General features: G+C 39.1%; 1 protein-coding gene across 2 annotated transcripts in view; it reads right to left on the bottom strand.

Annotated features, from left to right (window-relative positions):
• CASK (calcium/calmodulin dependent serine protein kinase) overlaps positions 1-24066 on the bottom strand; it is a 323187-nt gene that overhangs the window by 213798 nt on the left and 85323 nt on the right. For both annotated transcript variants that reach the window (XM_031661015.1, XM_031661016.1), the window contains exons 3-4: positions 9688-9765; positions 3488-3560 (exon numbers count right to left, since the gene is read on the bottom strand). In XM_031661015.1, the coding sequence (XP_031516875.1) occupies positions 3488-3560; positions 9688-9765 (151 nt within the window). The remainder of the gene's footprint in view (positions 1-3487; positions 3561-9687; positions 9766-24066) is intronic.

The following is a 24066-nucleotide window of genomic DNA, read 5'->3' as shown; positions in this document are numbered from 1 at the left end:
GCAAGCCCTTCTCTGGACACTCCCTAACCTTCTGACTACTCTAGTTTTTTCTGTGATACTTTTCACATTCTAGCCTACTACGTAGTTCATTTCTGTTTACTGAGTATTGTCTCCCTGAACTAGAATGTCAGCTCCACGAGGGCAGTGATTTTTGTCCATTTTCTTCACTGACGTAGCTCCAGTTCCTAGGACAGTGCCTGCCACACAGTAGGCACTCAATAAATATCTTTTGGATGAATGTCTTAAGAAAAATACACCAAAATTAAAAATTTTCAATGAACTAAATGTGAGTATTTTATTCACCCATGTAAAAATGTGTGGATTTCAGCTTCTGAAATATAAAGACCGGGCGCGGTGGCTCACGCCTGTAATCCCAGCACTTTGGGAGGCCAAGGTAAGAAGAATGCTTAAGCCCAGGAGTTCAAGACCAGCCTGGGCAACAGGGTGAAACCTTGTCTCTACAAAAAAATACAAAAAAAATTTAGCCAGGTGTGGTGGCGCACACCTATAGTCCCAGCTACTCTGGAGGCTGAGGCATGAGAATTGCTTGAGCCTAGGAGGCAGAGGTTGCAGTGAGCCGAGATTGCACCACTGTACTCCAGCCTGGGTGATAGAGCGAGTCCCTGTCTCAAAAAAAGGAAAAAAATAAAATAAAATAAAATAAAAAATCGACATTAACGTGTGCTCTGTGTTGAGTGTGTCTCCCAACTGAACAATGGCAACTTTTGGGGTGGTTTCTTCTTACTAATTTGCAGTTTGAGAATTATTTCTTTTTCATTCTTTGGCATGTTTCTACGTGCTTCCTCTAAATTATTTAGCATGTACTTTAGAAATAATAAACTAATCTAATACACTCCAATGTAAGACTACAAATTCCTTCTGCCTGAAATGTCTTTTTGTCTCCATATAACTACCCCAAGATTCAAGACCAAGCTCCATTGTGACCTCCCCCAGGAAATTTCTCTGACCTCATCTTTTAATGATACTTATCACCTTCTACCTTGCATAATAATTATGTCTGTCTAAAGGTGGCCACCAACAAGTTCTCCCATCCTTGTATATATCTGGCACTCCATCAATCAAAATATGAACCTATGTTTCTTCCCCTTTAACTCAGACTAGCCTTGTGACCTTTTTGTGATGTATGTTTCAACTAATGAAATGTATAAGATGTGACACAGTGTCAGTTTGCTTCAGGAGGCCTAACACCTTCCATTTTTGCTCTTTTGGAGCCCTAACACACTGTCTTGCTGGACATAGGGCCACGTGGAGAGAGAGAGAGACGTTTTGAATGAGAGACTGCAAAGAGTGCCCAGCCAGCTCCCAGCTGTTCTACTCACTTCAGTTGAGATGCCAGAAAAATGAGTGAAGTCTATGTGGAAACTAGCCATGCTACGTCACCAACGTCCTGTGAAACAGAATTGAGCAGTCCCTATCAAGCTCTGCCCAAACTGCAGAATTGTGAGCAACTAAGCAGCAGTTATTGATTGAAGTCACTATGTTTTAGCATGTGTTGATCTGCTGCCGTAGATAAGAGATGCCCAGCCTTATCTCCCTACTGAGACCATAATACTTTTAGGGCTCCAAGCACAGTAATCTGTAAAAAATAGGCACTCAAATATTTGTTAAATAAATAAATCAGAAGGTAAATTAAAAGGTGAGGTCAAATTATCTACTTTTGGATATTATTTAGTTTTAGGTTGTCATATCAAATACCATTGCTAATCAAAAGCTGACTATATTATTGAAAGTATTACAGTATAATATGCTGTAAATCATTGTTTATTGTATGATGCTGATATAATTATCTTTCGAGAATAATTGATTCAAAATAAAATTGCCTCTTGAGCAAAACAGTTCTTAACATAATGCTATCACATGAACACATTTTAGGTTTTTAAATTACTATTTTTTTCTTGTATATATTTTAGAATATATACAAAGAGATATATTTTACTCTCTACATATGAACTTTCTTCCATTAATTAATGCAACTAATTGCACAGCAAGCTACTACAGTTGACAATTTCCCACCTTTTACCTTTCCACACTTTTATTTCTCTTTGGATAACTGAAGAATACTTTTTTTTTTTTTTGAGATGGAGTCTTGCTCTGTCACCCAGGCTGGAGTGCAGTGGCACAATCTCGGCTCGCTGCAACCTGCGCCTCCTGGGTTCAAGCGATTCTCCTGCCTCAGCCTCCCAAGCAGCTGGGACTACAGGCATGCGCCACCATGCCTGGCTAATTTTTGTATTTTTAGTAGAGATGGGGGTTTTACCATGTTGGCCAGGCTGGTCTTGAACTCCTGACCTCAGGTGATCCACCCGCCTTGGCCTCCCAAAGTGCTGGGATTACAGGCATGAGCCACCGGGCTCGGCCAGAATACTTTTTCATAAAAGGGGACCCATTGAGATGCTCGGTGTTGAGTTTTGATAATAACAATATCATTTTCTTAACACATCCGAAAAGGATGAATGAGATATTTTACAACTAATTTACACTAATGTGTATTTTGTACATTTCTCCAGTGATTTTCATTTGCTATTAAAATATTTTACTAGATGGTTTTGGAATTGCTCATGCTTTCCCTCAGCTTTTAACTACAAGGATTTCTGTGAAAATTTTCCAAACATTATAGACACTTTAATTAAACTCTGCTTAATTTTCTTAATCATTTAAAGTATTAAATACATTGAAGAAGCCAGGCCTTTAATAATATATCTCGAGGGAAGGAACACTATGTCTGCACATGCCGGAGGTTAGAGAAAGACCAGTGACAAAATATCAGAGCTTAAAAGTGTAGCCCAGGGCCAAAGGGACCTCAGGGGCTCCCTAGTGATTCTGGGCCTTGGGAGAAGCTAGGGATCAGAAGGAAGGCCTATTGGTCTCGTTTCTTGCCTCCCTCTATGTTTGGCTTGACACCGTTAAAAAACCAGGAACTGAGAGTTCTCATTAACCCGATACTGGGATCAAATAGGCAGAAAGACTGAATAATGATAATATTGGTATTCCAAGCATAAAATCGTATTATATGTATAATTATGATTTCATACTATATTTAAAAACTATCTGCAAAAAAAAAAAATGCTGACTATTCTGCATTGCAATATTATGAAAATATATGTATGATTAACTTTTACTATATAAACCAAATTCTAATTTTTCCCCCAATTAACTCAGTATAGGATATTGTTTGGTTTTTCCTATTTATTGGATTTTTCATTTCTCTTATACACACAATGGCAAAAGAGAAATAATACAATTTTAGATTGCATGAATACTTTAGTAAAAATAAATAAATTGAAATTATAGTGTTCCTAGTTAAGAATTAGTACAATGACTTCCCAAATACAAAGCAGTTCAATACATTTTTACTTATAAGTAAAATTAAGATGTTCTTCATGATAACATTAAAGAATTCTTGATTATCATTGCTATATCAGCATTTTTTCACAAACATTAAAGTTAGTGATAACAAATGACTTACCTTCACATCCCTGTGAATTATGTTATTATCATGGCAGTAGCGTAGAGCTTCCAGTATCTGTCTCATATAATGGCTGTAAAAAACAAAAGAAATCTAAAAACCACAAACAATTTTTATTTTAAAACTTAATATACAGTGCTCCTAGTTTATAACTCCCACTCTCATATTAGCTGTCCATGGCCACATTTTATTTGAGCAGACAAGATGGATGTAAAGTGAGGCTTAATAATGAAAATGTTGGCAGACTCACAAGTTTATGGGCTTCATGAAGAAACAGTATGCTCTATATTTTCTAAGTTATCTAAGTCAAAAGAATTACACACCGCTCATAAGTAAATTTGCTTTGCAAACTAAAAATTCAAGCTTAAAACATGACAATTTTTTTCCCCAATACTCAGGTAATTCTACTTAAACTGGACTGCTGTTATGTAAACAGTGCTCAGGGCTGCCCCAAGGATTCAGACTAGAGCGGTGGGAGCCTTTGATCTGCCAGCAAATAATAAGATGCTCTCCATCTTACTTCCATTTAGCTGTGAGGACAAATGAGGGAAGAACGGCCCTTATCAGACAATTTCTTTTTGTAACATAATCAAGTTTTAGTTGGGGCTCCCTTGAACTAAGTGGAGTTAGTTCTAGGCACATGTCCTAGAAAGCCTGACTCCTTACATGGCCAGCTGAGGATCCCTCCTGGAGCACAGGTGAGAACAAAGAAGAAATCAGCATTTTAAAGAACAGGCATTAAAAAATGGTAAGCATTTTAAAGAACAGGCATTAAAAAATGGTAACGGGGGTAACTAGCAACCCTGTGTGACAAGAACAGTTGATTCAGTACTACTTTAGGACCGCCTCCTATTTCTAAAGTTCTTCTATAATTGCCCTATTACTCTTTCTCTGAGTATCTGTTTCATTTTCTGTATTTTATTCCCTCTATATTTGTCTTTCTCTTTTCTTCCTATTATCCCCCTTCTTTTCTCATTTTTTTCCTTTTCCTTCCCAACCAGCATGACAGAAATGCAACAGACTTAACACTGTTCATTGTATAATATTTATAGAATTTTGTTTTGTTTCCAGATCTTACATTTCTGATACAAGTGACCTTGAACATGTGTATGTGACTCAGGAAAAATTAAAAAAAAAAAAATCCCTATTCTGGCTTTACAATTAAAAGACATTTCCATCAAGTTCCCTCTTTGGCATGATACCATCTAATCAAGCTCACAGGAGTATTCCTCTAGTTAGCATATGCATTATTTCATGTATTACAACTAATTGGAAGGGTTCCATTTTAAAAATGAAATGTAGGAGAAAAAAACAAAAACAAAAACAAACCCAAGCCTTGTTCCTGTACTAATCACAGGCTCCTTACAACTGGGCTTTAAGCCAGAGAGCTAGGCTCATGTAATCATTACTTCTGATGTTTAATTTATCTTACTTTGCAAATGCACATATAAGGGGTTGTGCTCATATACTCTTTGCTTGGGCCATTGTAGCCTGTAATTAAGTTTTGTTTATTTTTTATTTTTATTTTTTGAGATGGAGTTTCCCTCTTGTCTCCCAGCCTGGAGTGAAGTGATACGATCTCGGCTCACTGCAACCTCTGCCTCCTGGGTTCAAGCGATTTTCCTGCCTCAGCCTCCCAAGTAGCTGTGATTACAGACACGGGCCACCACGCCCTGCTAGTTTTTCTATTTTGAGTAGAGACAGGGTTTCACCATGTTGGCCAGGATGGTCTCAAACTCCTGACGTGAAGTGATCAGCCCGCCTCAGCCTCCCAAAGTGCTGGGATTACAGGCCTGAGCCACCATGCCTGGCCATAAGTTTTGTTTAAATGAGGGGTTGTTAACTTGGTGTTGTGGCCCATTACTGGTTCAAATCAGGCTTTGGAGGATCTGTAACCCCTTGAAATGGCTAAGAGACTACACCTGTCAAAGTGCTTTGTAAACTAAACCATGCTACAAAGGTTGAGTCATTATTATTACAATATTATTATTGTTAAGTTCAGTCAAAGGTTTAGGAACAGCTTATTTGTCCATCTAGATGTCAACATGGAAATAATGGGTAAAATTAGTTAAAGTGGACATAGCTTGTACCTACAGAATGAACTATTTGGGATACAAAGCACTGAGACAGCTACCTAAATTATCTTTAACCTAAAGAAAATTCCTATCTCAAAGTCTCATAACACAAAACAAAACTCAATGAATGAGGATTTTTTCATTTGCATATGAGAACACTCAATTATTTGACCCAAACATACGTACACAGCAGAATCTTTGCGGTGTGTGTGGAGACAGTAGAACTATTTTTCTCCCCAAGTTATAACAGAACTGAACTATCTTTCTCCACCCTCCCAATCACGATCCTGGGAGGCAATGCATGTCAAAGTGTGCAAGCAGAATAAAATAAGAACTAAAATCTGCCCAAATGTTCTAGAAAGTTGCTGACTAAACTTTTAATCAAAAGATTTCACTTCATGAAGCATCATAGGGACCTGTGCTTTCAGAGAAATTCAGCAATATATTTGTTTTTTGTTTTTTTTTTTTTTTTTTTTTTGAGACGGAGTCTTGCTCTGTCACCCAGGCTGGAGTGCTGTGGCCGGATCTCAGCTCACTGCAAGCTCCGCCTCCCGGGTTCCCGCCATTCTCCTGCCTCAGCCTCCGGAGTAGCTGGGACTACAGGCGCCTGCCACCGCGCCCGGCTAGTTCTTTTTTTTTGTATTTTTTTAGTAGAGACGGGGTTTCACCGTGTTCGCCAGGATGGTCTCGATCTCCTGACCTCGTGATCCGCCCGTCTCGGCCTCCCAAAGTGCTGGGATTACAGGCTTGAGCCACCGCGCCCGGCCAGCAATATATTTGTTTATCTTTCCTAAGGATCAGCAAGATAACTCCATGGAAGAAAAGAGCTGGCCAGCAATGCATTTACTGCCTTTGGAAGGAGGCATTTCAGGGGTGCAGCATGGTAGAAGAGAGGTGATTCAGTCTGCTCTTCTTGTCAATGCAGGTGACAAAGCCTAATGCTATTTGCTAGGCAGAAGAGACCTTATCTCTGAAATGCCCTTAACAGGATATCTCTGGCTAAGGATTACTATGGTAAGTAGAACATGGGATCTCTGAGGCACAGATGGCTTCCTGGAGAATGTCATGGAGCTATCCAAATCTCTGGGGTGTAAAATAAAGATATTTGCAATGCTCCCCTTTGTGTGTGGAAACTCACAAATCCCAGTATAAACCTCGTCTATTCTGGGCCAGAGGTGCATTTCTGAGGCAGTAAGAAGTGACGTGGGGGGCTGCCCTTCCCTTCTCTCTGCTTCACTTGAGCCTTCTGATTGCCTGTATCCTTGAAATTATTTAGTAAAGCTTGGTACTAGTTAAGAAGATCTCTGAGAGTTTGATTTGATAATATGATCTTGTGTGTTAGCTCACTCCACAACTCATCACCCCTGAAAGGATGGAGGTAATCACTAATTGGGTTGCATTAAGAACTGAATACAGTTTTACTTTATGCCATGCTTTGCTGCTCCTCTTGAAGCTCAGCTGGAGAAAAACAACATTATCAATTTGATTACTTGGTGTCTCAAAGTCTTCTTGCAATCGGTCTCACTAGAATACTGATACAAGCTAAATTTCCTAACAATAAATCACAGAATCAGCGAGGATGAAAAAAGATTAGAAGTCATCTGTCATTAAACCAATGGAGGAATCTATGCGCACTTGTTGCATGGTCATTGATCCTCTGCAATAGGAAACACACATAATAATACTTTCTGAGTCTCTGCCTACTTTTTTTATTGTTCAGAGGAAGAACCTTTAATAAACTGCCTCCAAACCTCTCTCTTTGCAACGTCACCTACTGGTGTCAATGCTACTCTTTTTTGGTCCACTCTGGAAAGTTCGTTTCACCATTTTAACAGCTTATACAGGTGGATTTAAAAATCAATAGGCTTTCATTTTGATGTGTATAAACATCTACCTTTTCTATAAATCTCAAGATTAGGAGAGACCACAAGTCATGTCATTGTATGACATCATCTCTTCACACTACCATCCTGCCTATCCTGACACATAGCCCAGTGGCAGAGATAGGCTTGAAGTTAAGAAAAAGCAATATAGATGACTGGGGACCAGAGTAAAAGTGGTACTGGTTTCACATCAATCCTGTCAGCATACCTGCCAGGTATCCCAGTGTTATTGTGGTTCAAGAAGGAAAAAAATCCCCTTCTTCCACTGAGTTTCACTAGTATTGACTATTTTTGGTATGAAAGAATGCTTTAAAATTTTGAGGGACAAGGAAGAATAAAAATTTAAAATTGTAATAAAAACTCAAAATAATAGAAGATAGGATTAAAAAAAAACCTAGAATGTGCTTTAGAGAACATGGCACAAAAGAAAAGAGGATATTTAGCTTCAGTTCTACCACGTATTGATCAGAAGCCTAAAGAACACACATAAATTTTCATTTGCTCCTTCGCCCTAGCCCCAGCAGTACAAAAACACAGCGACCACACATTGAGCATATTCTTTATTTTGTGCTATAGCCATGGCTGCTCCATCTCTGAGACTAGGTCCCTTGCTCTTCAGCTAGAAGGAGTCAGGGCAATGAATTTGAAGACATTCAAGTCATGCTGAGCTCAAAGCTGTATTAAGGTGGTCTCCAAGTTGTTTCCAGCTATGTTTGTCTAAGATGCTATAATTATAAAAGAAATGATAAGACAGAGGAAATCATTTAATATAACTGTTTTTCAAATGATAGAAAGTTTTCATAAATCCTAGGCTAGGAACGGGAGTTCATGCCTATAATCCAAGCACTTTGGGAGGTTGAGGCATGCGGATCACTTGAGGTCAGGAGTTCGAGATCAGCCTGGCCAACATGGTGAAACCCCATCTCTATTAAAAGAAATACAAAAATTAGCCGGGCATGGAGGTGCATGACTGTAATCTCAGCTACTTGGGAGGCTGAGGCAGGAGAATTACTTGAACCTGGGAGGCAGAGGTTGCAGTGAGCTGAGATCACGCCACTGCACTCCAGCCTGGGCGACAGAGTGAGACTCTGTCCCCCCTCCTCCACCCAAAAAAGTTAATATGTTTGTGAGTTTGAACCCTTCAACATATTATGCCTGGTGACTAAGGAGGGATGCTGTATTCCATGTATTAAAAAGGCAACCTACAGCAGTGGGTAATTATGATATGATTGAATGTAACCAAAACAGAAAGCTGTGTTGCTCTAAATTTATAAGCAAGTGGCCCAGCACGTGCATGGCTCCTGCGATTTTTCATATTTACTTCTTATTTTGAGTCATTAGGTCTTTACAACAACTTCTCCACTTAGAACAAACAGCTGCCATTTGATTGGTAGGTCTCACACTGGCCTGAAGCAAATATATTTTTTAAAATGGTGCTTCTATTTCTCTTCCTTTTACTGTTCTTTATTTTTTGTTAATTATTGTGAGATAATTTGATATCACTAAAAGGGAAAATGAAGAACTAATGAGGCAGATTTGCTAAAACAAAAATAAAAAAAACCCAAGTAAAATTCTACATAGTTCCTGAGCTATTAGATCCCCGCTTCTTGTACAAAAATCATCACAAATGGGAAAGATAGCAGTACTGAAAATGTAAGCTTGTATTATAAACCCATGTTTTTATTTTATTCATTTATTTTTGAGATGGAGTTTTGCTCTTGTTGCCCAAGCTGGAGTGCAATGGCGCAATCTCGGCTCACTGCAACCTCCTCTCTGTGGCCAGGCTGGAGTGCAGTGGCGCGATCTCAGCTCACTGTAACCTCCGCCTCCTGGGTTCAAGCGATTCTCCTTCGTCAGCCTCCCGAGTAGCTGGGACGACATGCGCATGCCACCACGCCCAGCTAATTTGTGTATTTTTAGTAGAGAAGGGATTTCACCATGTTGGCCAGGATGATCTCGATCTCTTGACCTTGTGATCCGTCCGCCTCAGACTCCCAAAGTGCTGGGATTACAGGTGTGAGTCACCGTGCCCGGCCCCTATAAACCCATGTTAATAGATAACTCATTGTTCGGTATTTTGCATTTCCAGTGACTATCAATTCTACTAACACATACTAAAACAGAGATGTTCCTTGTAGCAAAGAGCAGCAGTACGCTCTTATCAGTTTGTCATGTGATGTCTTTGTCATTTTCTTTTTTTACTTTCACCTTGACCTCTGGGGATTAGATATACACTACATACCTGGCTACAGCTTCACTGTACACAAAACCAGCGTCCGCTCGCTTTACGATTTCAAAACACAGATCTGCTCCATCCATACTGTAAAGAAATGTGAAAAAGAACATAAGAAAAGAGGAAATTCCAGGAAGACAACACTGAAAGTGAATACATTGTAACTAAGTTATTAGTTGGTTTACTGCTAAGGATTATGTTATTTAAATCTCCTTTCTTTCAATGAAATATAGACATACATTACAAAGGGCATGATAGTCATCTTCACATTGAAAATCTGCAGGGAAAGAAACAGGAAGAACAGGCTAACAGTAATATCAAATGATATGAGTATATAAAATTGACTATAAATTTTCTTTAGGTTTTCACAAAAAGAAGCATCAGAAAATAGCAATGCTAGGGTTGTGTGCATATTTTAAAGTCAAATTCCAAAAATATTCAGTTATGTAGCATACAAGGATTTAAAAAAAACATCTTGCTATTGTAATTACCACCAAATGGAAAAATTCAGGCTATATGCCGTGGAAGGAAAAAACAATGACTTATATATAAAATAAAATGTATTTTTGTTTACACTGCCATTTCCAAAGTTCATTGCTACAAACATATTGTAACACACAGATGTGTTGGTAACACAGTGTCATGATATTGTCTTAGAACTTACAGTCGTTATCTACTTCTCACCAGATAAGTAATGCCTCTTGTTGTCTTGGCCACACCTTGCCTCTTCTACCTACCCTGTCCACTGATGTTTCAAGAAAATCTTCCTCTCTAGGCAGAAAGGTTTGGTTTTTTTTTTTTTTTTTTTTTTTTTTTTTTTTTTTTGAGACGGAGTCTCACTGTGTCTCCCAGGCTGGAGTGCAGTGGCGCGATCTTGGCTCACTGCAAGCTCCGCCTCCCGGGTTTACGCCATTCTCCCGCCTCAGCCTCCCAAGTAGCTGGGACTACAGGCGCCCGCTACCGCGCCCGGCTAGTTTTTTGTATTTTTAGTAGAGACGGGGTTTCACCATGTTAGCCAGGATAGTCTCGATCTCCTGACCTTGTGATCCACCCGCCTCGGCCTCCCAAAGTGCTGGGATTACAGGCTTGAGCCACCGAGCCCGGCCAGAATGGTCTTATTATCACTCCCCGAGTACACCATTTTCTTTTTTACTTTTTGCATATATTGCTTTTCATTTTCAAAACCTACCTTAATTCAAGGGTTCATTCCAAACCTACCTTCCCCAGAAGCCCCCTCAATGATTACCAGCCATATTAATGTCTTCCTTTGCTTTTCATTCTATAACAACCCTATATGGTCCATAACATTTAGCACTTACATACAAACACCTCCCCTTCCCCCCACGTATACCTATATATGTATACATGAATTTTGCCATATTATACATATTAAACTGTTCAAATATTAATAGCTAACATTTTCATAACGCTTTAAGGCTTATAACATATTTTCAAATGCAGTATCTCATTCATTCATTCAGTAGTTCAGTTTCCAATATAACTGCTGCAGACATTATACTGAGGAAATAGAAACTTCTGGAAGGGAAAGTAAAGGAACTAACATACTTCCTATTCATGAGGCATCACAGGAAGCAGTCCTTGTTATGCCTCCCCTCATACTTATAACCACCCCATGAGGTCAGCATCATTTTCAAATAATTTGTCTAAGTGAGTGGACAAGTATGTGATAGGGACAGGATTGAAATCCCTGTCTAGCTATGTCCTGTATGTGCTCTTCCCATTGATTATAGCTATATCTACTGGGTGTGCAAGGAACAAATGCACATCTTTAAGCCCTACAACAGTTCCATGATAGTGTAAAGTCCTAAAGAACAAGAAAAAATATATTTATACTACCTAATACCCAGCAGAAGACTGAGCACACTGTAGACACCTAATGAACAGTTGATTCTATTATTTGGATCTTGGTGTGGTTTTATATAAATGAATGAAAATACTTTCACATTTATACAGGCTCCAAAAACTTTACCAAGTTTCCATTTCACACCTAAGGAACATTTTCCAATGTCAAATAGGATTCTTCTCCAAAATAATGTTTACAGTGGCCGAGTCTATTACAAACATTACTATAAAGGCCTAGTGTACTCCCTAGTATGGCAGCACTCATTTTTCACCAACAGAAATAAAGCCTAGATGAAAGTGATCATGAATCTTGGTGAACAACTTTGATTATCTGTATGGTAAAATTCCTACAAGCTGAGTTGCTAGGACAAGGGGTATATACAATAACACTTTTTTTTTTTTTTTTTTTCTTTTGAGACAGAATCTTGCTCTGTCGCCCAGGCTGGAGTGCAGTGGTATAATCTTACCTCGCTGCAAGCTCTGCCTCCCAGGTTCACGCCATTCTCCTGCCTCAGCCTCCCGAGTAGCTGGGACTACAGGTACCCGCCACCACGCCCGGCTAACTTTTTGTATTTTTTTAGTAGAGACGGGGTTTCACCATGTTAGCCAGGATGGTCTCTATCTCCTGACCTCGTGATCCGCCCACCTTGGCCTCCCAAAGTGCTGGGATTACAGGCGTGAGCCACCGTGCCCGGCCTACAATAACACTTCTGATACACACACAACACCAGAAACAGTTTTAACAATTTATACTCCCACTACCAAGTGTGAATGTGTCCCTTGCTCTACTAGGATAATGATTATTTTTTTTCATCTTTGCCAATTAGATAAGAGGAAAAAAGTCATTCATGATTGCTTTAATTTGCATTTCCTTGATTACTAGAGAGAATAAATATTTTTCATTTCTTTGTCCCATGGGGAGAAAAGAAATGCTATTTTAAAAACTGGCTGTAGTTTAAGCTGGTTGGTTGATCTATGAGGACTAAAAAACATCTCATAGTGAAGGAATCAGTTTTGCTTAGGCTTTTTCCTTTGTAATTGTGATATATGAGGGTAAGCACTATTCAACTTAGATGAGAGAGGGGTTAGGAAAAGGAGAGAGCTAAACTGATTGCCTAATGAAGCAATAAGGATTTAGGTTCTTTCTGCCATCTCTCCATGCTGCCATAATGGTGTGCATGAATGTCCTGGCCGATGCTATCCAGAGCATTAACAATACCAAAAAGAGGCAAACACTAGGTTCTTACTAGGTTGTGCTCCAAAGTTACTGTCTGGTTTCTAACTGTGATGATGAAGCATGGTTACATTGGTGAATTTGAAATCACTGATGATCATAGAGCTGGGAAAACTGTTGTGAACCTCAGGCAGGTTAAACAAGTGTGGAGTGATCAGCCCCAGATTTGATGTGCAACCCAAAGATCTAGTAAAATGGCAGAATAACCTGTTCCCATCCTACCAGTTTGGATTCACTGTATTAATGACCTCATCTGGCATCATGGACCATGAAGAAGCAATATGAAAACACACAGGAGGGAAAATCCTGGAATTCTTTTTCTAGGAATGTAATACATACTTACAAATAAAATGCCTCAATGGACTCTGGTGTTTCCAAAAAGAATTTGGAAGATGTTCTGAGAGCTAGAGGACTTTCTGGAGGGGCCTAGAAGGGATGAGGGAAAAGACGGGGCCCTGGGGAGGAGGCAGCAAAGTGGTGAGAAGTATAAAGCCTAAGGAGGGAACCAGTCAGTGAGAAATACTTGGAAATTATTTATTGCCCTGTGCTATAATTACCAGCATAGATCAATCCATTTTGTCTGGTCATATCTGAAATACTAGTACTTGAAATGACAATATCTACCCATGTGCATACACACATGGGGGTATTTTTAGGTTTCTTCTTCCTTCCACTGACTTGCCTATTCTTGCGTCAAGTTCCATACCATTTAAAATACTGTAGGGTCAGACGTGGTGGCTCACACCTGTAATCTCAGTGCTTCGGGAGGCCGAGGCGGGTGGATAGCTTGAGGCCAGGAGTTCGAGACCAGCCTGGCCAACACGGTGAAACCATGTCTCTACTAAAAAAATACAAAAAAATTAGCCAGGCATGGTGGCCAGCACCTGTAGTCCCAGCTACTCTGGAGGCTGAGGCAGGAGAATCACTTGAACCAGGGAGGCAGAGGTTGCAGTGAGCTGAGATGGCACCACTCCACTCCAGCCAACAGGGCGAGACTCTATCTCAAAACAAAAACAAAAACACGGACAGACAAAATAAAATACTGTAGTAGCAGATTTTAATATTTGGCAAAATAAATCTCATTATTCTTCACCAACTTTTTTTTTTTTTTTTGAAACAGAGTCTTGCTCTGTCACGCAGGCTGGAGTGTAGTGGCGCCATCTTGGCTCACTGCAACCTCTGCTTCCCAGGTTCAAGTAAGTCTCCTGCCTCAGCCTCCCAAGTAGCTGGGACTACAGGTGCTTGCCACCATGCCCGGCTAATTTTTGAATTTTTTTCGTAAAGACAGGATTTCACCATGTTGGCCAGGCTGGTCTTGAACTCCTGACCTCAAGTGATCTGCCTGCCTTGGCCTCCCAAAGTGCTGGGATTACAGGCACAAGCCACCGCAACTGGCCTTCACCAACATTTTCTTATGATTTTTTTCTTCCCAGTTGACCTTTAAAATCATTTTGTCAAGCTATAAATTTTTTTTTTTTTTTTTTTTTTTGAGACGGAGTCTGGCTCTGTTGCCCGGGCTGGAGTGCAGTGGCTGGATCTCAGCTCACTGCAAGCTCCACCTCCCGGGTTTATGTCATTCTCCTGCCTCAGCCTCCCGAGTAGCTGGGACTACAGGCGCCCGCCACGTCGCCCGGCTAGTTTTTTGTATTTTTTTTTTTTTTAGTAGAGATGGGGTTTCAACGTGTTAGCCAGGATGGTCTCGATCTCCTGACCTCATGATCCGCCCATCTTGGCCTCCCAAAGTGCTGGGATTACAGGCTTGAGCCACCGCGCCCGGCCTAAAAAATTTTTATATTTTGATTCAGATGGTAAATTTATACATTAACTTCTAGAAATTAACATTTTTCTAATATTCTCATCAATGAACATGATATGTCTCTCCACTTCCTTTCATGTCTCTAAGTTATAGTTTTATGATTTTCTTTATATTAGTTTAAAATATTTATTACTAGGTTTTTTCCCTATACATTTTATATTTTAGTTGCTATCATAAATGGGATCTTTCAGCCATTATATATATTTTTTAATTCAATGCTTCGTAACCACGGATATCAAACAAAATCACCTGTGCAACTTAGTAAATATACAGGCACATTCTCTGAAGGGTTATTCTGAAAGAGAGGCATCACTGTGAAAATATTTTTCTATTATTAAAGCTATTTATTTATAATATTAATTGACATTAAAGTAACAGAAGCAATCCACTAATTTTAAATTTCATGAGATACAGAAATAAAACTAAAAATACTGTTATTTATGCAAACTTTATTCAAAGAAATTTAAAATACACATATTCAGAATACACACCATCCTGATATCCTAACCTTGAACCTTCTGAACAAAATTGATGACTCAATTCTTTGATAAACTTTATTTGATAATATAATGATTCTACAAACTGACAAGGCATCTTTTATTGCTTTTCTCTTTGGCTTCCCATCTTGGGGTGCTTCTGGGGCTGTCAAGAACCCCCAAAGAACACATTCTGAATTTTCCTAGTTGGCTCCATTCTGAGGGAATGAAAGGAGAGGGAGAAGAAACCCTTCTACGGAAGAGTATGGGGGAGGTGGACTTCTATACTGTATGCAGAGAGAAATTAAGGGCAGTTTAGTCTGAATTCTGAAAAGTAGAGGGATTACGAATGAGCTTAGCTGTCTCTCCTTTTCACCCATCTGAATTTTTAAAATTTATAATAAACATGCATTATTTATATAATTAAGAAATTATCCAAGACCAAATTCATCAAACAAACAAAACAGATCACACGTCTTGAGGCACAAGGTATTACTGGCTACATATTGAGGGAGATCAGAATATGCCACTCCAAAATATGCTGCTTTGGCATCAGGATTATCTGGAGTTGAAGGCACAAAATCACGTGCTATGATTTCACAGCAATGTCAAATTGCGATAACAGTTTCTAAATGTTTACTCTCAATTTCTGTACGTATCTCATGGCAGACTGGTGACAGATTGGCATTTATCTGCAAATATCCTTGAAGAGCACTGTTGTACAGATCAAATCTGGATTTTTCCAACCAGCATTTTTTCTGAGGGTGACAAAAACGCCAACTACAAAAACTGTATGAAATGTTTAAAATTATTTATTTATTTTTTAAATGGAGACAGGGCCTCGTTTTGTCACCTAAAGCTGGACTGCAGGGGCACAATCATGGCTCACTGCAGCCTGGAATGCCTGGGTTCAGGTGATCCTCCTGCCTCAACCTCTGAAGTAGCTGGGACTACAGGCATGCACCACCATACCTGGCTAATTTTTTTATTTTTAATTTTTGTAGGGACAGGATCTGGCTATGTTGCCCAGGCTGGTCTGGAATTCCCGGGCTCAAACGATCTTTTTGCTTGGGCCTCTCATCTTAGAGTGCTGGGATTACAGGTATGAGCCACTGTGCCCAAACAAAAAGTTTTTGTTAAAGCTTCTGAGAATTAACAGTATAGTGAGTGAAAAACTAGTCCTGAGAACAGAGAAGGGATTACAGCTCAAAGACGTGAACAAGAGCTGCTTCTGCCCTAGGGGAAGAATGTGGGTTTGGAAAGGAGGGGCACTTTTAGGAACTCTGGAGAGGTAGGAGCGGGTGGGGTGGTCAGATGGAGAATGACAGGGTCCAGCTGCTTTTGCACTAGGGTGATCTAAGATGTTAAGGCTCTGATGAAACACCCTTTGCTCCTGGCTGGGACCATAGAGCTGCACCATGAAAACTGGGGTACAGAATATATTCTGGTATGTCATGTTGGTAGCACAGAAAAACCTCAGTGCTGGTTGGGCATGGTGGTGGCTCAGGCCTATAATCCCAGCACTTTGGGAGGCTGAGGCAGGCAGATTGCTTGAGCACAAAAGTTCAAAACCAGCCTGGGCAAAAGAGTGAGATGTCGTCTCTACAAAAAATAAAAAAAATTAGCTGGGTGTGGTGATGCACACCTATGGTCCCAGCTACTTGAGAGGTTGAGGTAGGAGGATCACTTGAGCCCAGGAGATCGAGGTTGCAGTGAGCCATGACTCTGTCAGTACACTCCAGCCTGGGCAACGGAGCAAGACCTCATCCCCTCCCACCAAAAAAAGTTAAAAAAAAAAAAACAAAACCCAAAACCTCAATGCTTATCATGGAGACAAAAGCTCAGCCTAAAAACTTCAGCAAGAAACAAGCACTCAGAGTACGTTTCCTAACCACAACGTAGTTATGTTAGAAATAAATTAACAAAATAACTAGAAAACCTCAAATGCTTGGACATTGAGAAATCATGCTAAATAACCAATTAATCAAATGAGAAATCATCATAATGAAAATTAGAACTTTTGTTTTTTCTTTTTTTAGAGACAGAGTCTTGTTTGTTGCCCAGGCTGGAGTACAATGGCGTGATCTTGGCTCACTGCAGCCTCCACCTCCCAGGGTCAAGTTATTCTCCTGCGTCAGCCTCTGGAGTAGCTGAGATTATAGGCACGCACCTCACGTCCAGCTAATTTCTGTATTTTTAGTAGAGATAGGGTTTCTCTACGTTGGCCAGACTGGTCTTGAGTTCCTGGCTTCAAGTGATCCCCTCTGCCTTGGCCTCCCAAAGTGCTGGGGTTATAGGCGTGAGCCACCGTGCCTAGCAAAACATATTCCTAACAATGACAATGAAAAGAACTTGTACAGGATTGGTGCATTACATTTCAAGATCATGGTTTTGCCATTAATAGACCACAAATATAGAAAAATGGCTGAAAGGAGGAGGGGCATAGGTCCAATCTTACAGTTTAAGAAGTTGGTGATCCATGTTACAAACACAACTTGGCATTGGAGAAACCTTGCTTAAATTAGGTAATCCACTGTTGATAGAAAAATACACCAATACAATTTTCTGAAGGGCAATTTTATAATGTGTGACAAAAACTTTACACATGTACATGTCCTTTGACTCAATTATTTCCTTCCAAGGGAAATAATTAGGAATACTGGTCAAGTTTTAATGAGAAGAGTTTATCACAGCTATTTATAATAGGGAGAAATTAGAAACAACCTAAATGCCCAACAGTAGAAGAATGGTTACATGAATTGGGGTAACTAGAGTAGAATATTATATTGCCATTAAATGATGTTATAGATACACATTTATTGACAGATGTTCATAATACATTAACATGTATAAATATATACATGCATATTTATGTATAAGATGCAGTGTGAAGGCTTTGGTATTAAAATGGGGTGTTAAAGACTGGGTAGAATTATATTTGAAATTTTTTGTTTTCTTATTTTTATCTTTACTTTTTAAAAAAATGAATAGGCACTATACTTTTGTCATAGGAAATCAGTTCTGTTAAAAAAAAAAGCAGAATGCAGAGGAAACGGCACTTACAAAGTAGTTTGTATCCATAAACTTGTTTTAAAACTTTAATTAGAAATTTAACAGAAACATTCTGAATGCTGACTTAAAATATTAGAAAACACGAAAAGTTACTAAGTCAGTGACATCTCATCATGAGACATGTTTTAAAAAACAGCAAATTAAACCCAATGAAGGCAGAAGGAAATAATAAGCAGAAATTAATGAAGTAAAAAAACAAAATAGAGAAAAAGCAAAGCAACAAATAGATTCTTTGAAATGATTAATAAAGGCCAGGTGCAGTGGCTCATGCCTATAATCCCAGCACTTTGGGAGGCCGAGGTGAGAGGCTCACTTGAGGCCAGGAGTTTGAGATCAGCCTCGGCAACACAGTGAGACTCCTTCTCTACTAAAAATTTAAAAATTAGCTGGGCATGGTAGCATATGCCTGTAGTCCCAGATACTCTGGAGGCAGAGGTGGAAGGCTTGATTGAATCCAGGAGTTTGAGGCGGCAGTGAGCTATGATCGCACCACTGCACTCCAACCTGGGCTATGGAGCAAGACCTCATCTCTAAAAAACTAAACAAATAAATTTTAAAACGATTAATAAATCTAGAAAATTCCTAACATTTGGAAACTAGACAATATACTTTTATTACATAGATCTCAGAATAAATCATTAGAAAATATTTTAAATTGAATAATAATAGTAAATACATCAAAACTTGTAAAATGTAGGTAAAACAGTACTTAGAGGGAAATTTATACTGCTATAGATGTACATATTAGAAAAGAAAGGCTGGCCAAGTGCAGTGCCTCACACCTGTAATCCCAGCACTCTGGGAGGCTGAGGTGGGAGGATCACTTGAGCCCAGGAGTTCGAGACCAGCCTGGGCAACACAGTGAGACTCCCACCTCTTCAAATAATAATAATAAAAAAATTAGCTGGGCATGGTGGGGCCTGTAGTCTCAGCTACTCAGGAGGCTGAGACAGCCGAATTGCTTGAGCCTGGGAGGTCAAGGCTGCAGTGAGCCATCACTACACCACTACACTCCAGCCTGAACAACATAGTGAGACCCTGTCTCAAAAAAAGAGAAAGGCTAAACATTTAAGAACTAAACATCTACCTGTGTAAGTTACATAAAGATCATCAAATTAAATTCAAACAAATTAGATGAAAGGAAATAGAAGCAGAAATTAATGAAGTGGAAGACAAACATATTAAAGGAAGTGACAAAGCTAAAAGTTGTTCCCTGTGAAATGATGAATCTCTGGCAAGACTGATAACAAAAAGAAAAGAGAAAAGACATACAGCACCCAGTATTAAGAATGAAGAAGGAGACATCATTTCATATGCTGCAGAAATGAAAGATGATACTGAAACTTTATGTCACAAATTTAAAAATGTATATGAAACTGACAAATTCTCAGAAAAATAAAACTAACCAAAATTAACAAAAAGAATTAGAAAACCTGAATAATCCTTTACTGATTCAAGGAATTGAATCAGTAACTTAATCTTCTGAGACAGAAAACTCTAGGCCTAGATGCCATTTCTGACAAGTTTTTTTTTTTTTTTTGAGATGGAGTCTCACTCTGTCGCCAGGCAGGAGTGCAGTGGTGCCATCTCGGCTCACTGCAACCTCCGCCTCCCGGGTTCAAGAGATTCTCCTACCTCAGCCTCCTCAATAGCTGGGACTATAGGCGTGTGCCACCACACCCAGCTAATTTTTGTATTTTTAGTAGAGACGGGGTTTTACCATGTTGGCCAGGATGGTCTCGATTTCTCGACCTCGTGATCTGCCCGCCTCGGCCTCCAAAGTGCTGGGATTACAGGCGTTAGCCATTGTGCCCAGTCCATTTCTGACAAGTTCTATTGAACATTCCAAGGAGAAATAAAACGAATAAAAAGCAGGAACAGTTTCCAACTCACTTTATGAAAATTGTTCAATCTATATTATACTAAAACCTACTATGGACAGTATGAGATAATTCAAAGACAACCTCATTAAGAAACATAGATGCAAGTAATGTAAACAAAAGTTTAACAATCCAAATCAAGCAATATATAAGAATTACACCAGGTCCAAATTGGGTTTACCTCAGCAATGCAAAACTTTTAACATTTGGAATTAATAAAATTGTGTACATTGATAGATTAAAGATGAAAAATTATGTGATCATGTCAATAAACATCAAAACACTTAAAACTATGTATTTGTGATTAAAAAACTTAAAAAACTCTTAGATCAGGAACAAGTCAAGAAAGTCCACTCTAACTTAAACTCAACATTACTCTGGGGGTCCTAGCCAGGGCAGTAAGGCAAGATAAAGAAATAAAATATGTAAGAATAGAAAAGGAAGAAACAGTCATTAATTACAGATGGTATATACAGAATATCCAAAATAATCTAAGTTAAAATTAGAACTAATCAGAGTTTAGCAAAATCATTGTAAGTTATGTGAAATTCTAAAAGAGTGTTTCTTTAACAATGTAGAAATAAATCTAAAAGAAAGGTGTATAGGATCTCTGTGGAGAAAAGTATGATTTTTTAAAGAGAAATTAAACAAATGAAATAAATGGAGAGAAAATTATCCTGTTCACGGACAAGAAGACTCAATATTGTAAACAGCCGATCTCTTCCGAGTTGAAGCATAGATTTAACAGACTTTGAATGAAAATCCCAACAGGTTTTGTGGAAACTCTAAAGCAGAATCTAAAATGTATACAGAATTGCAGAAGGCCAAGGAGACGCAAGATATTCTGGAAGAATAACACCTCCTGGAGTTTTTGCTGTACTTGATTTCAAAATTTAGCCTCCACCCTCATGTCCACAGCTACCGTGTACAGGATGTCCTATAAACCTCAGTAATTAAGTGTATGACATTGACACTAGGACAGATAGCACAATAGAGCATAACAGAGAGCCTAGAAACAGATCCATACATATGGAGATGCTTGATTTATGATGAAGGAGGATACTGGGCAAACACAGTCTCTTCAAAGAAATGTGTGCTTATATGGACCAGGATATGTGTACCTGAATGTTCATAGCAGCATTGTTCACAACGGTCACAAACTATCAACAACCCAATGTCCATCAATAGTAGAATAGATAAAATGGGTATAGTCACACAATAGAATACTGTATAGCAATGAAAGGAAATTAATTACAACTACACAAAGGAATATGGCGAATCCTGCAGATAAAATACTGAGTGAAGCAGATGTAGCCAAACCTAAACTGCTTGGTTTATTTTACATACAGTTCAAAGACAGAAGTAACCTTATTTTGCTGTAATAAATAACTAAAGCTAGCATTCATTGAGTGCTTACTACATGAATGGTATTTTGTTTTTTCTTTTTTTTTTGGAGTTCCTTTTTTTTAAAATTATACTTTAAGTTCTAGGGTACATGTGCACAATGTGCAGGTTTGTTACATATGTATACATGTGTCATGTTGGTGTGCTGCACCCATTAACTCGTCATTTACATTAGGTATATCTCCTAATGCTATCTCTCTCCCCTCCCCATGAATAGTATTTTCTAAGTCCCTTACATGCATTAACTCATTCAATGTTTACATGAGAAGTCTACGAGATAGGTATTATGACTACCTCCCCTATTTTACTTAGGAGAAAACCGAGAAACAGCAAAGGTTAAGTAACTTGACCAAGAGATCACACAGCTTGTAAGGGGTATAGCCTGGATTCCAACTCAGGGAAGCTGACTTCGAGTCCATGCATTATCCTCCACAAAATGCTCAGTTTACAAAGAGGGAAACCTCCTCACTTCTGCTCCACACTTTCAGTTACTTAATGGAAGACAAGGGATTACAACTAAGTAGGTAAAATCATAATGTAAAGAAAGGCTCTGTATATGAAATCCATTTTCATGTCTATTATGGGGGCCCCATGTTCCAGAACCATCCAGGGGGATTTTCAAATTGCTGAGCCTGTGTCCCCAATCTTTCCAGATGATACATATGAATACTATGTTATTGATTTAGTTTAAATGAATTGTCTATATTTAGTAAGTTTGTTGATAAATGCTGTAATCTTTGCATATACAAATCAGTCTTTTTTTTTTTTTTAAAAAAGAACAAAACTTTAATTCTATTTTTTTTTTCTAATTCAGGGCTTTGTTTGTGGTATGGTTTTGACATCTTCACAAATGTCCCATAACTACCATCTTTTCCCAACATTTTTGCATTCTTTATGCTTCTGCCTGGGATGTCCTTTCTTCACCTTTCCACCCATCTGACTGGTGTTGATGCTCTTTATTAACTTCTTACAAGCCTGCCTGCCTATTCTAGCTCCTGTTTCTTCCAATGAACTTATGAGGCCCTAAGAATCTGTGCCTCTCTGTGGTCATTTAGACCCATACTACAAGTTGTTTGTTTGTGTGTACGTATGTATTTATTTATAAGTCAAGAATGGCAGTCTTGCTCCGTCACCCAGGCTGAAGTGCAGTGGTGCAATCACAGCTCACTGTAACCTTGAACTCCTAGGTTCAACTGATTCTCCTGCCTCAGCCTCCCAAGTAGTGTTACCATGTCTGGCTAATTTTTAAATTTTTTTCTAGAGATAGAATCTTGTTATATTGCCCAGGCTGGTCTCAAGTGATCCTCCCACCTCATCCTCTCAAAGTGTTGTGATTACAGGGGTGAGCCACTGCGCCTGGCAGTTATTATTATTTATTTCATGGGTAGGTGCCTTCTGGTCTGTACAATTGTCTATAGACAAATAGAGAGCATAAACAGGTATTTTATCTTCAGCATACCATCCCACATACTGATGAGTATTTACAAATATTTGTTGGTGGTGAATTCATTTCTGAAAGAAAGGAGTCATGTACACACAATCTTTTTCACCCTATCCCCATCTAAACTATTCCATAGTTGTGGGGGGATTATGTTTCATTCAGTATTCAATCATTAAACATCTATTATTTGTAGAGGATAGAAGGACCAGTTACATGAAGATTCCATCTTCTAAGAGCCTACATTACAGAAGGAGAGATTAAGAAAGTCTTCATGGGCTGGGCACAGTGGCTCACACCTGTAATCCCAGCACTTTGGGAGGCCCAAGCGGACGGATCGCCTGAGGTCAGGAGTTTGAGACCAGCCTGGCCAACATGGTGAAACCCCATCTCTACTAAAAATACAAAAATTAGCCAGGCGTAGTGGCAGGTGTCTGTAATCCCAGCTACTCGGGAGGCTGAGGAAGTAGAATTGCTTGAACCCGGGAGGCAGAGGTTGCAATGAGCCAAGATCGCGTCACTGCACTCCAGCCTGGGTGACAAGAGCAAGATTTTGTCTCAAAAAAAAAAGAAAAAGAAAAAGAAAGTCTTCACGGAGTAGTCAGCCTCTGAGATAGGTCCTCAAGAAGCAAGGGTGACAGCATGGGGGAGTGGTGGTGACTACATGGTAGTTAAGAGGATAGCAGCATTTCAAGGCATTTCTTCCGACAAACAACAATAAGGCCTGCAGCACCAGGAAATGTGCCAACATAGTAGGTGGGTTTGGGGTTGGGAATGCCTGAGGTGCTATAACTGGAGTTAAGGCCTCCTCTTGCATTGATACTGTAAATAGGATATAATCATATTTTTTCAATATGAATGGTGCTTATTCAGGATTGTTAATCAAGATATGCAAGTAGATAGAAACCTTCACCTTTTCAATGGAGAAAGGGAAGATTCACTGTTTAATAAAGCAATTCTGATATACTGTCAAAGACATCAAAATGACTGAGCATATCCCCAAATGCCTCTTTACCAATTGTAGTTCTTTTGGTGGAAGCTGTCTATTCCTGTCCTTGCCTGTTTGTGTATGAAGCTTAATATCTTCCCTTTCATTGGGGTGAACTCTTTATGTTCAATAGAATGTAAACCTTTTATGTCAAGATTGAAGCAAATTAATTTTCTATTTTTTTCAATTTTTGTTAAATCTATTAATGCTTTTTTTC

The sequence above is a fragment of the Papio anubis genome, chromosome X, assembly GCF_008728515.1.
Source record: "Papio anubis isolate 15944 chromosome X, Panubis1.0, whole genome shotgun sequence".
Classification (NCBI taxonomy): Eukaryota; Metazoa; Chordata; class Mammalia; order Primates; family Cercopithecidae; genus Papio; species Papio anubis.
The sequence above is the reverse complement of the archived record's forward strand: the minus strand, read 5'-3'. Positions and strand labels throughout refer to the sequence as shown.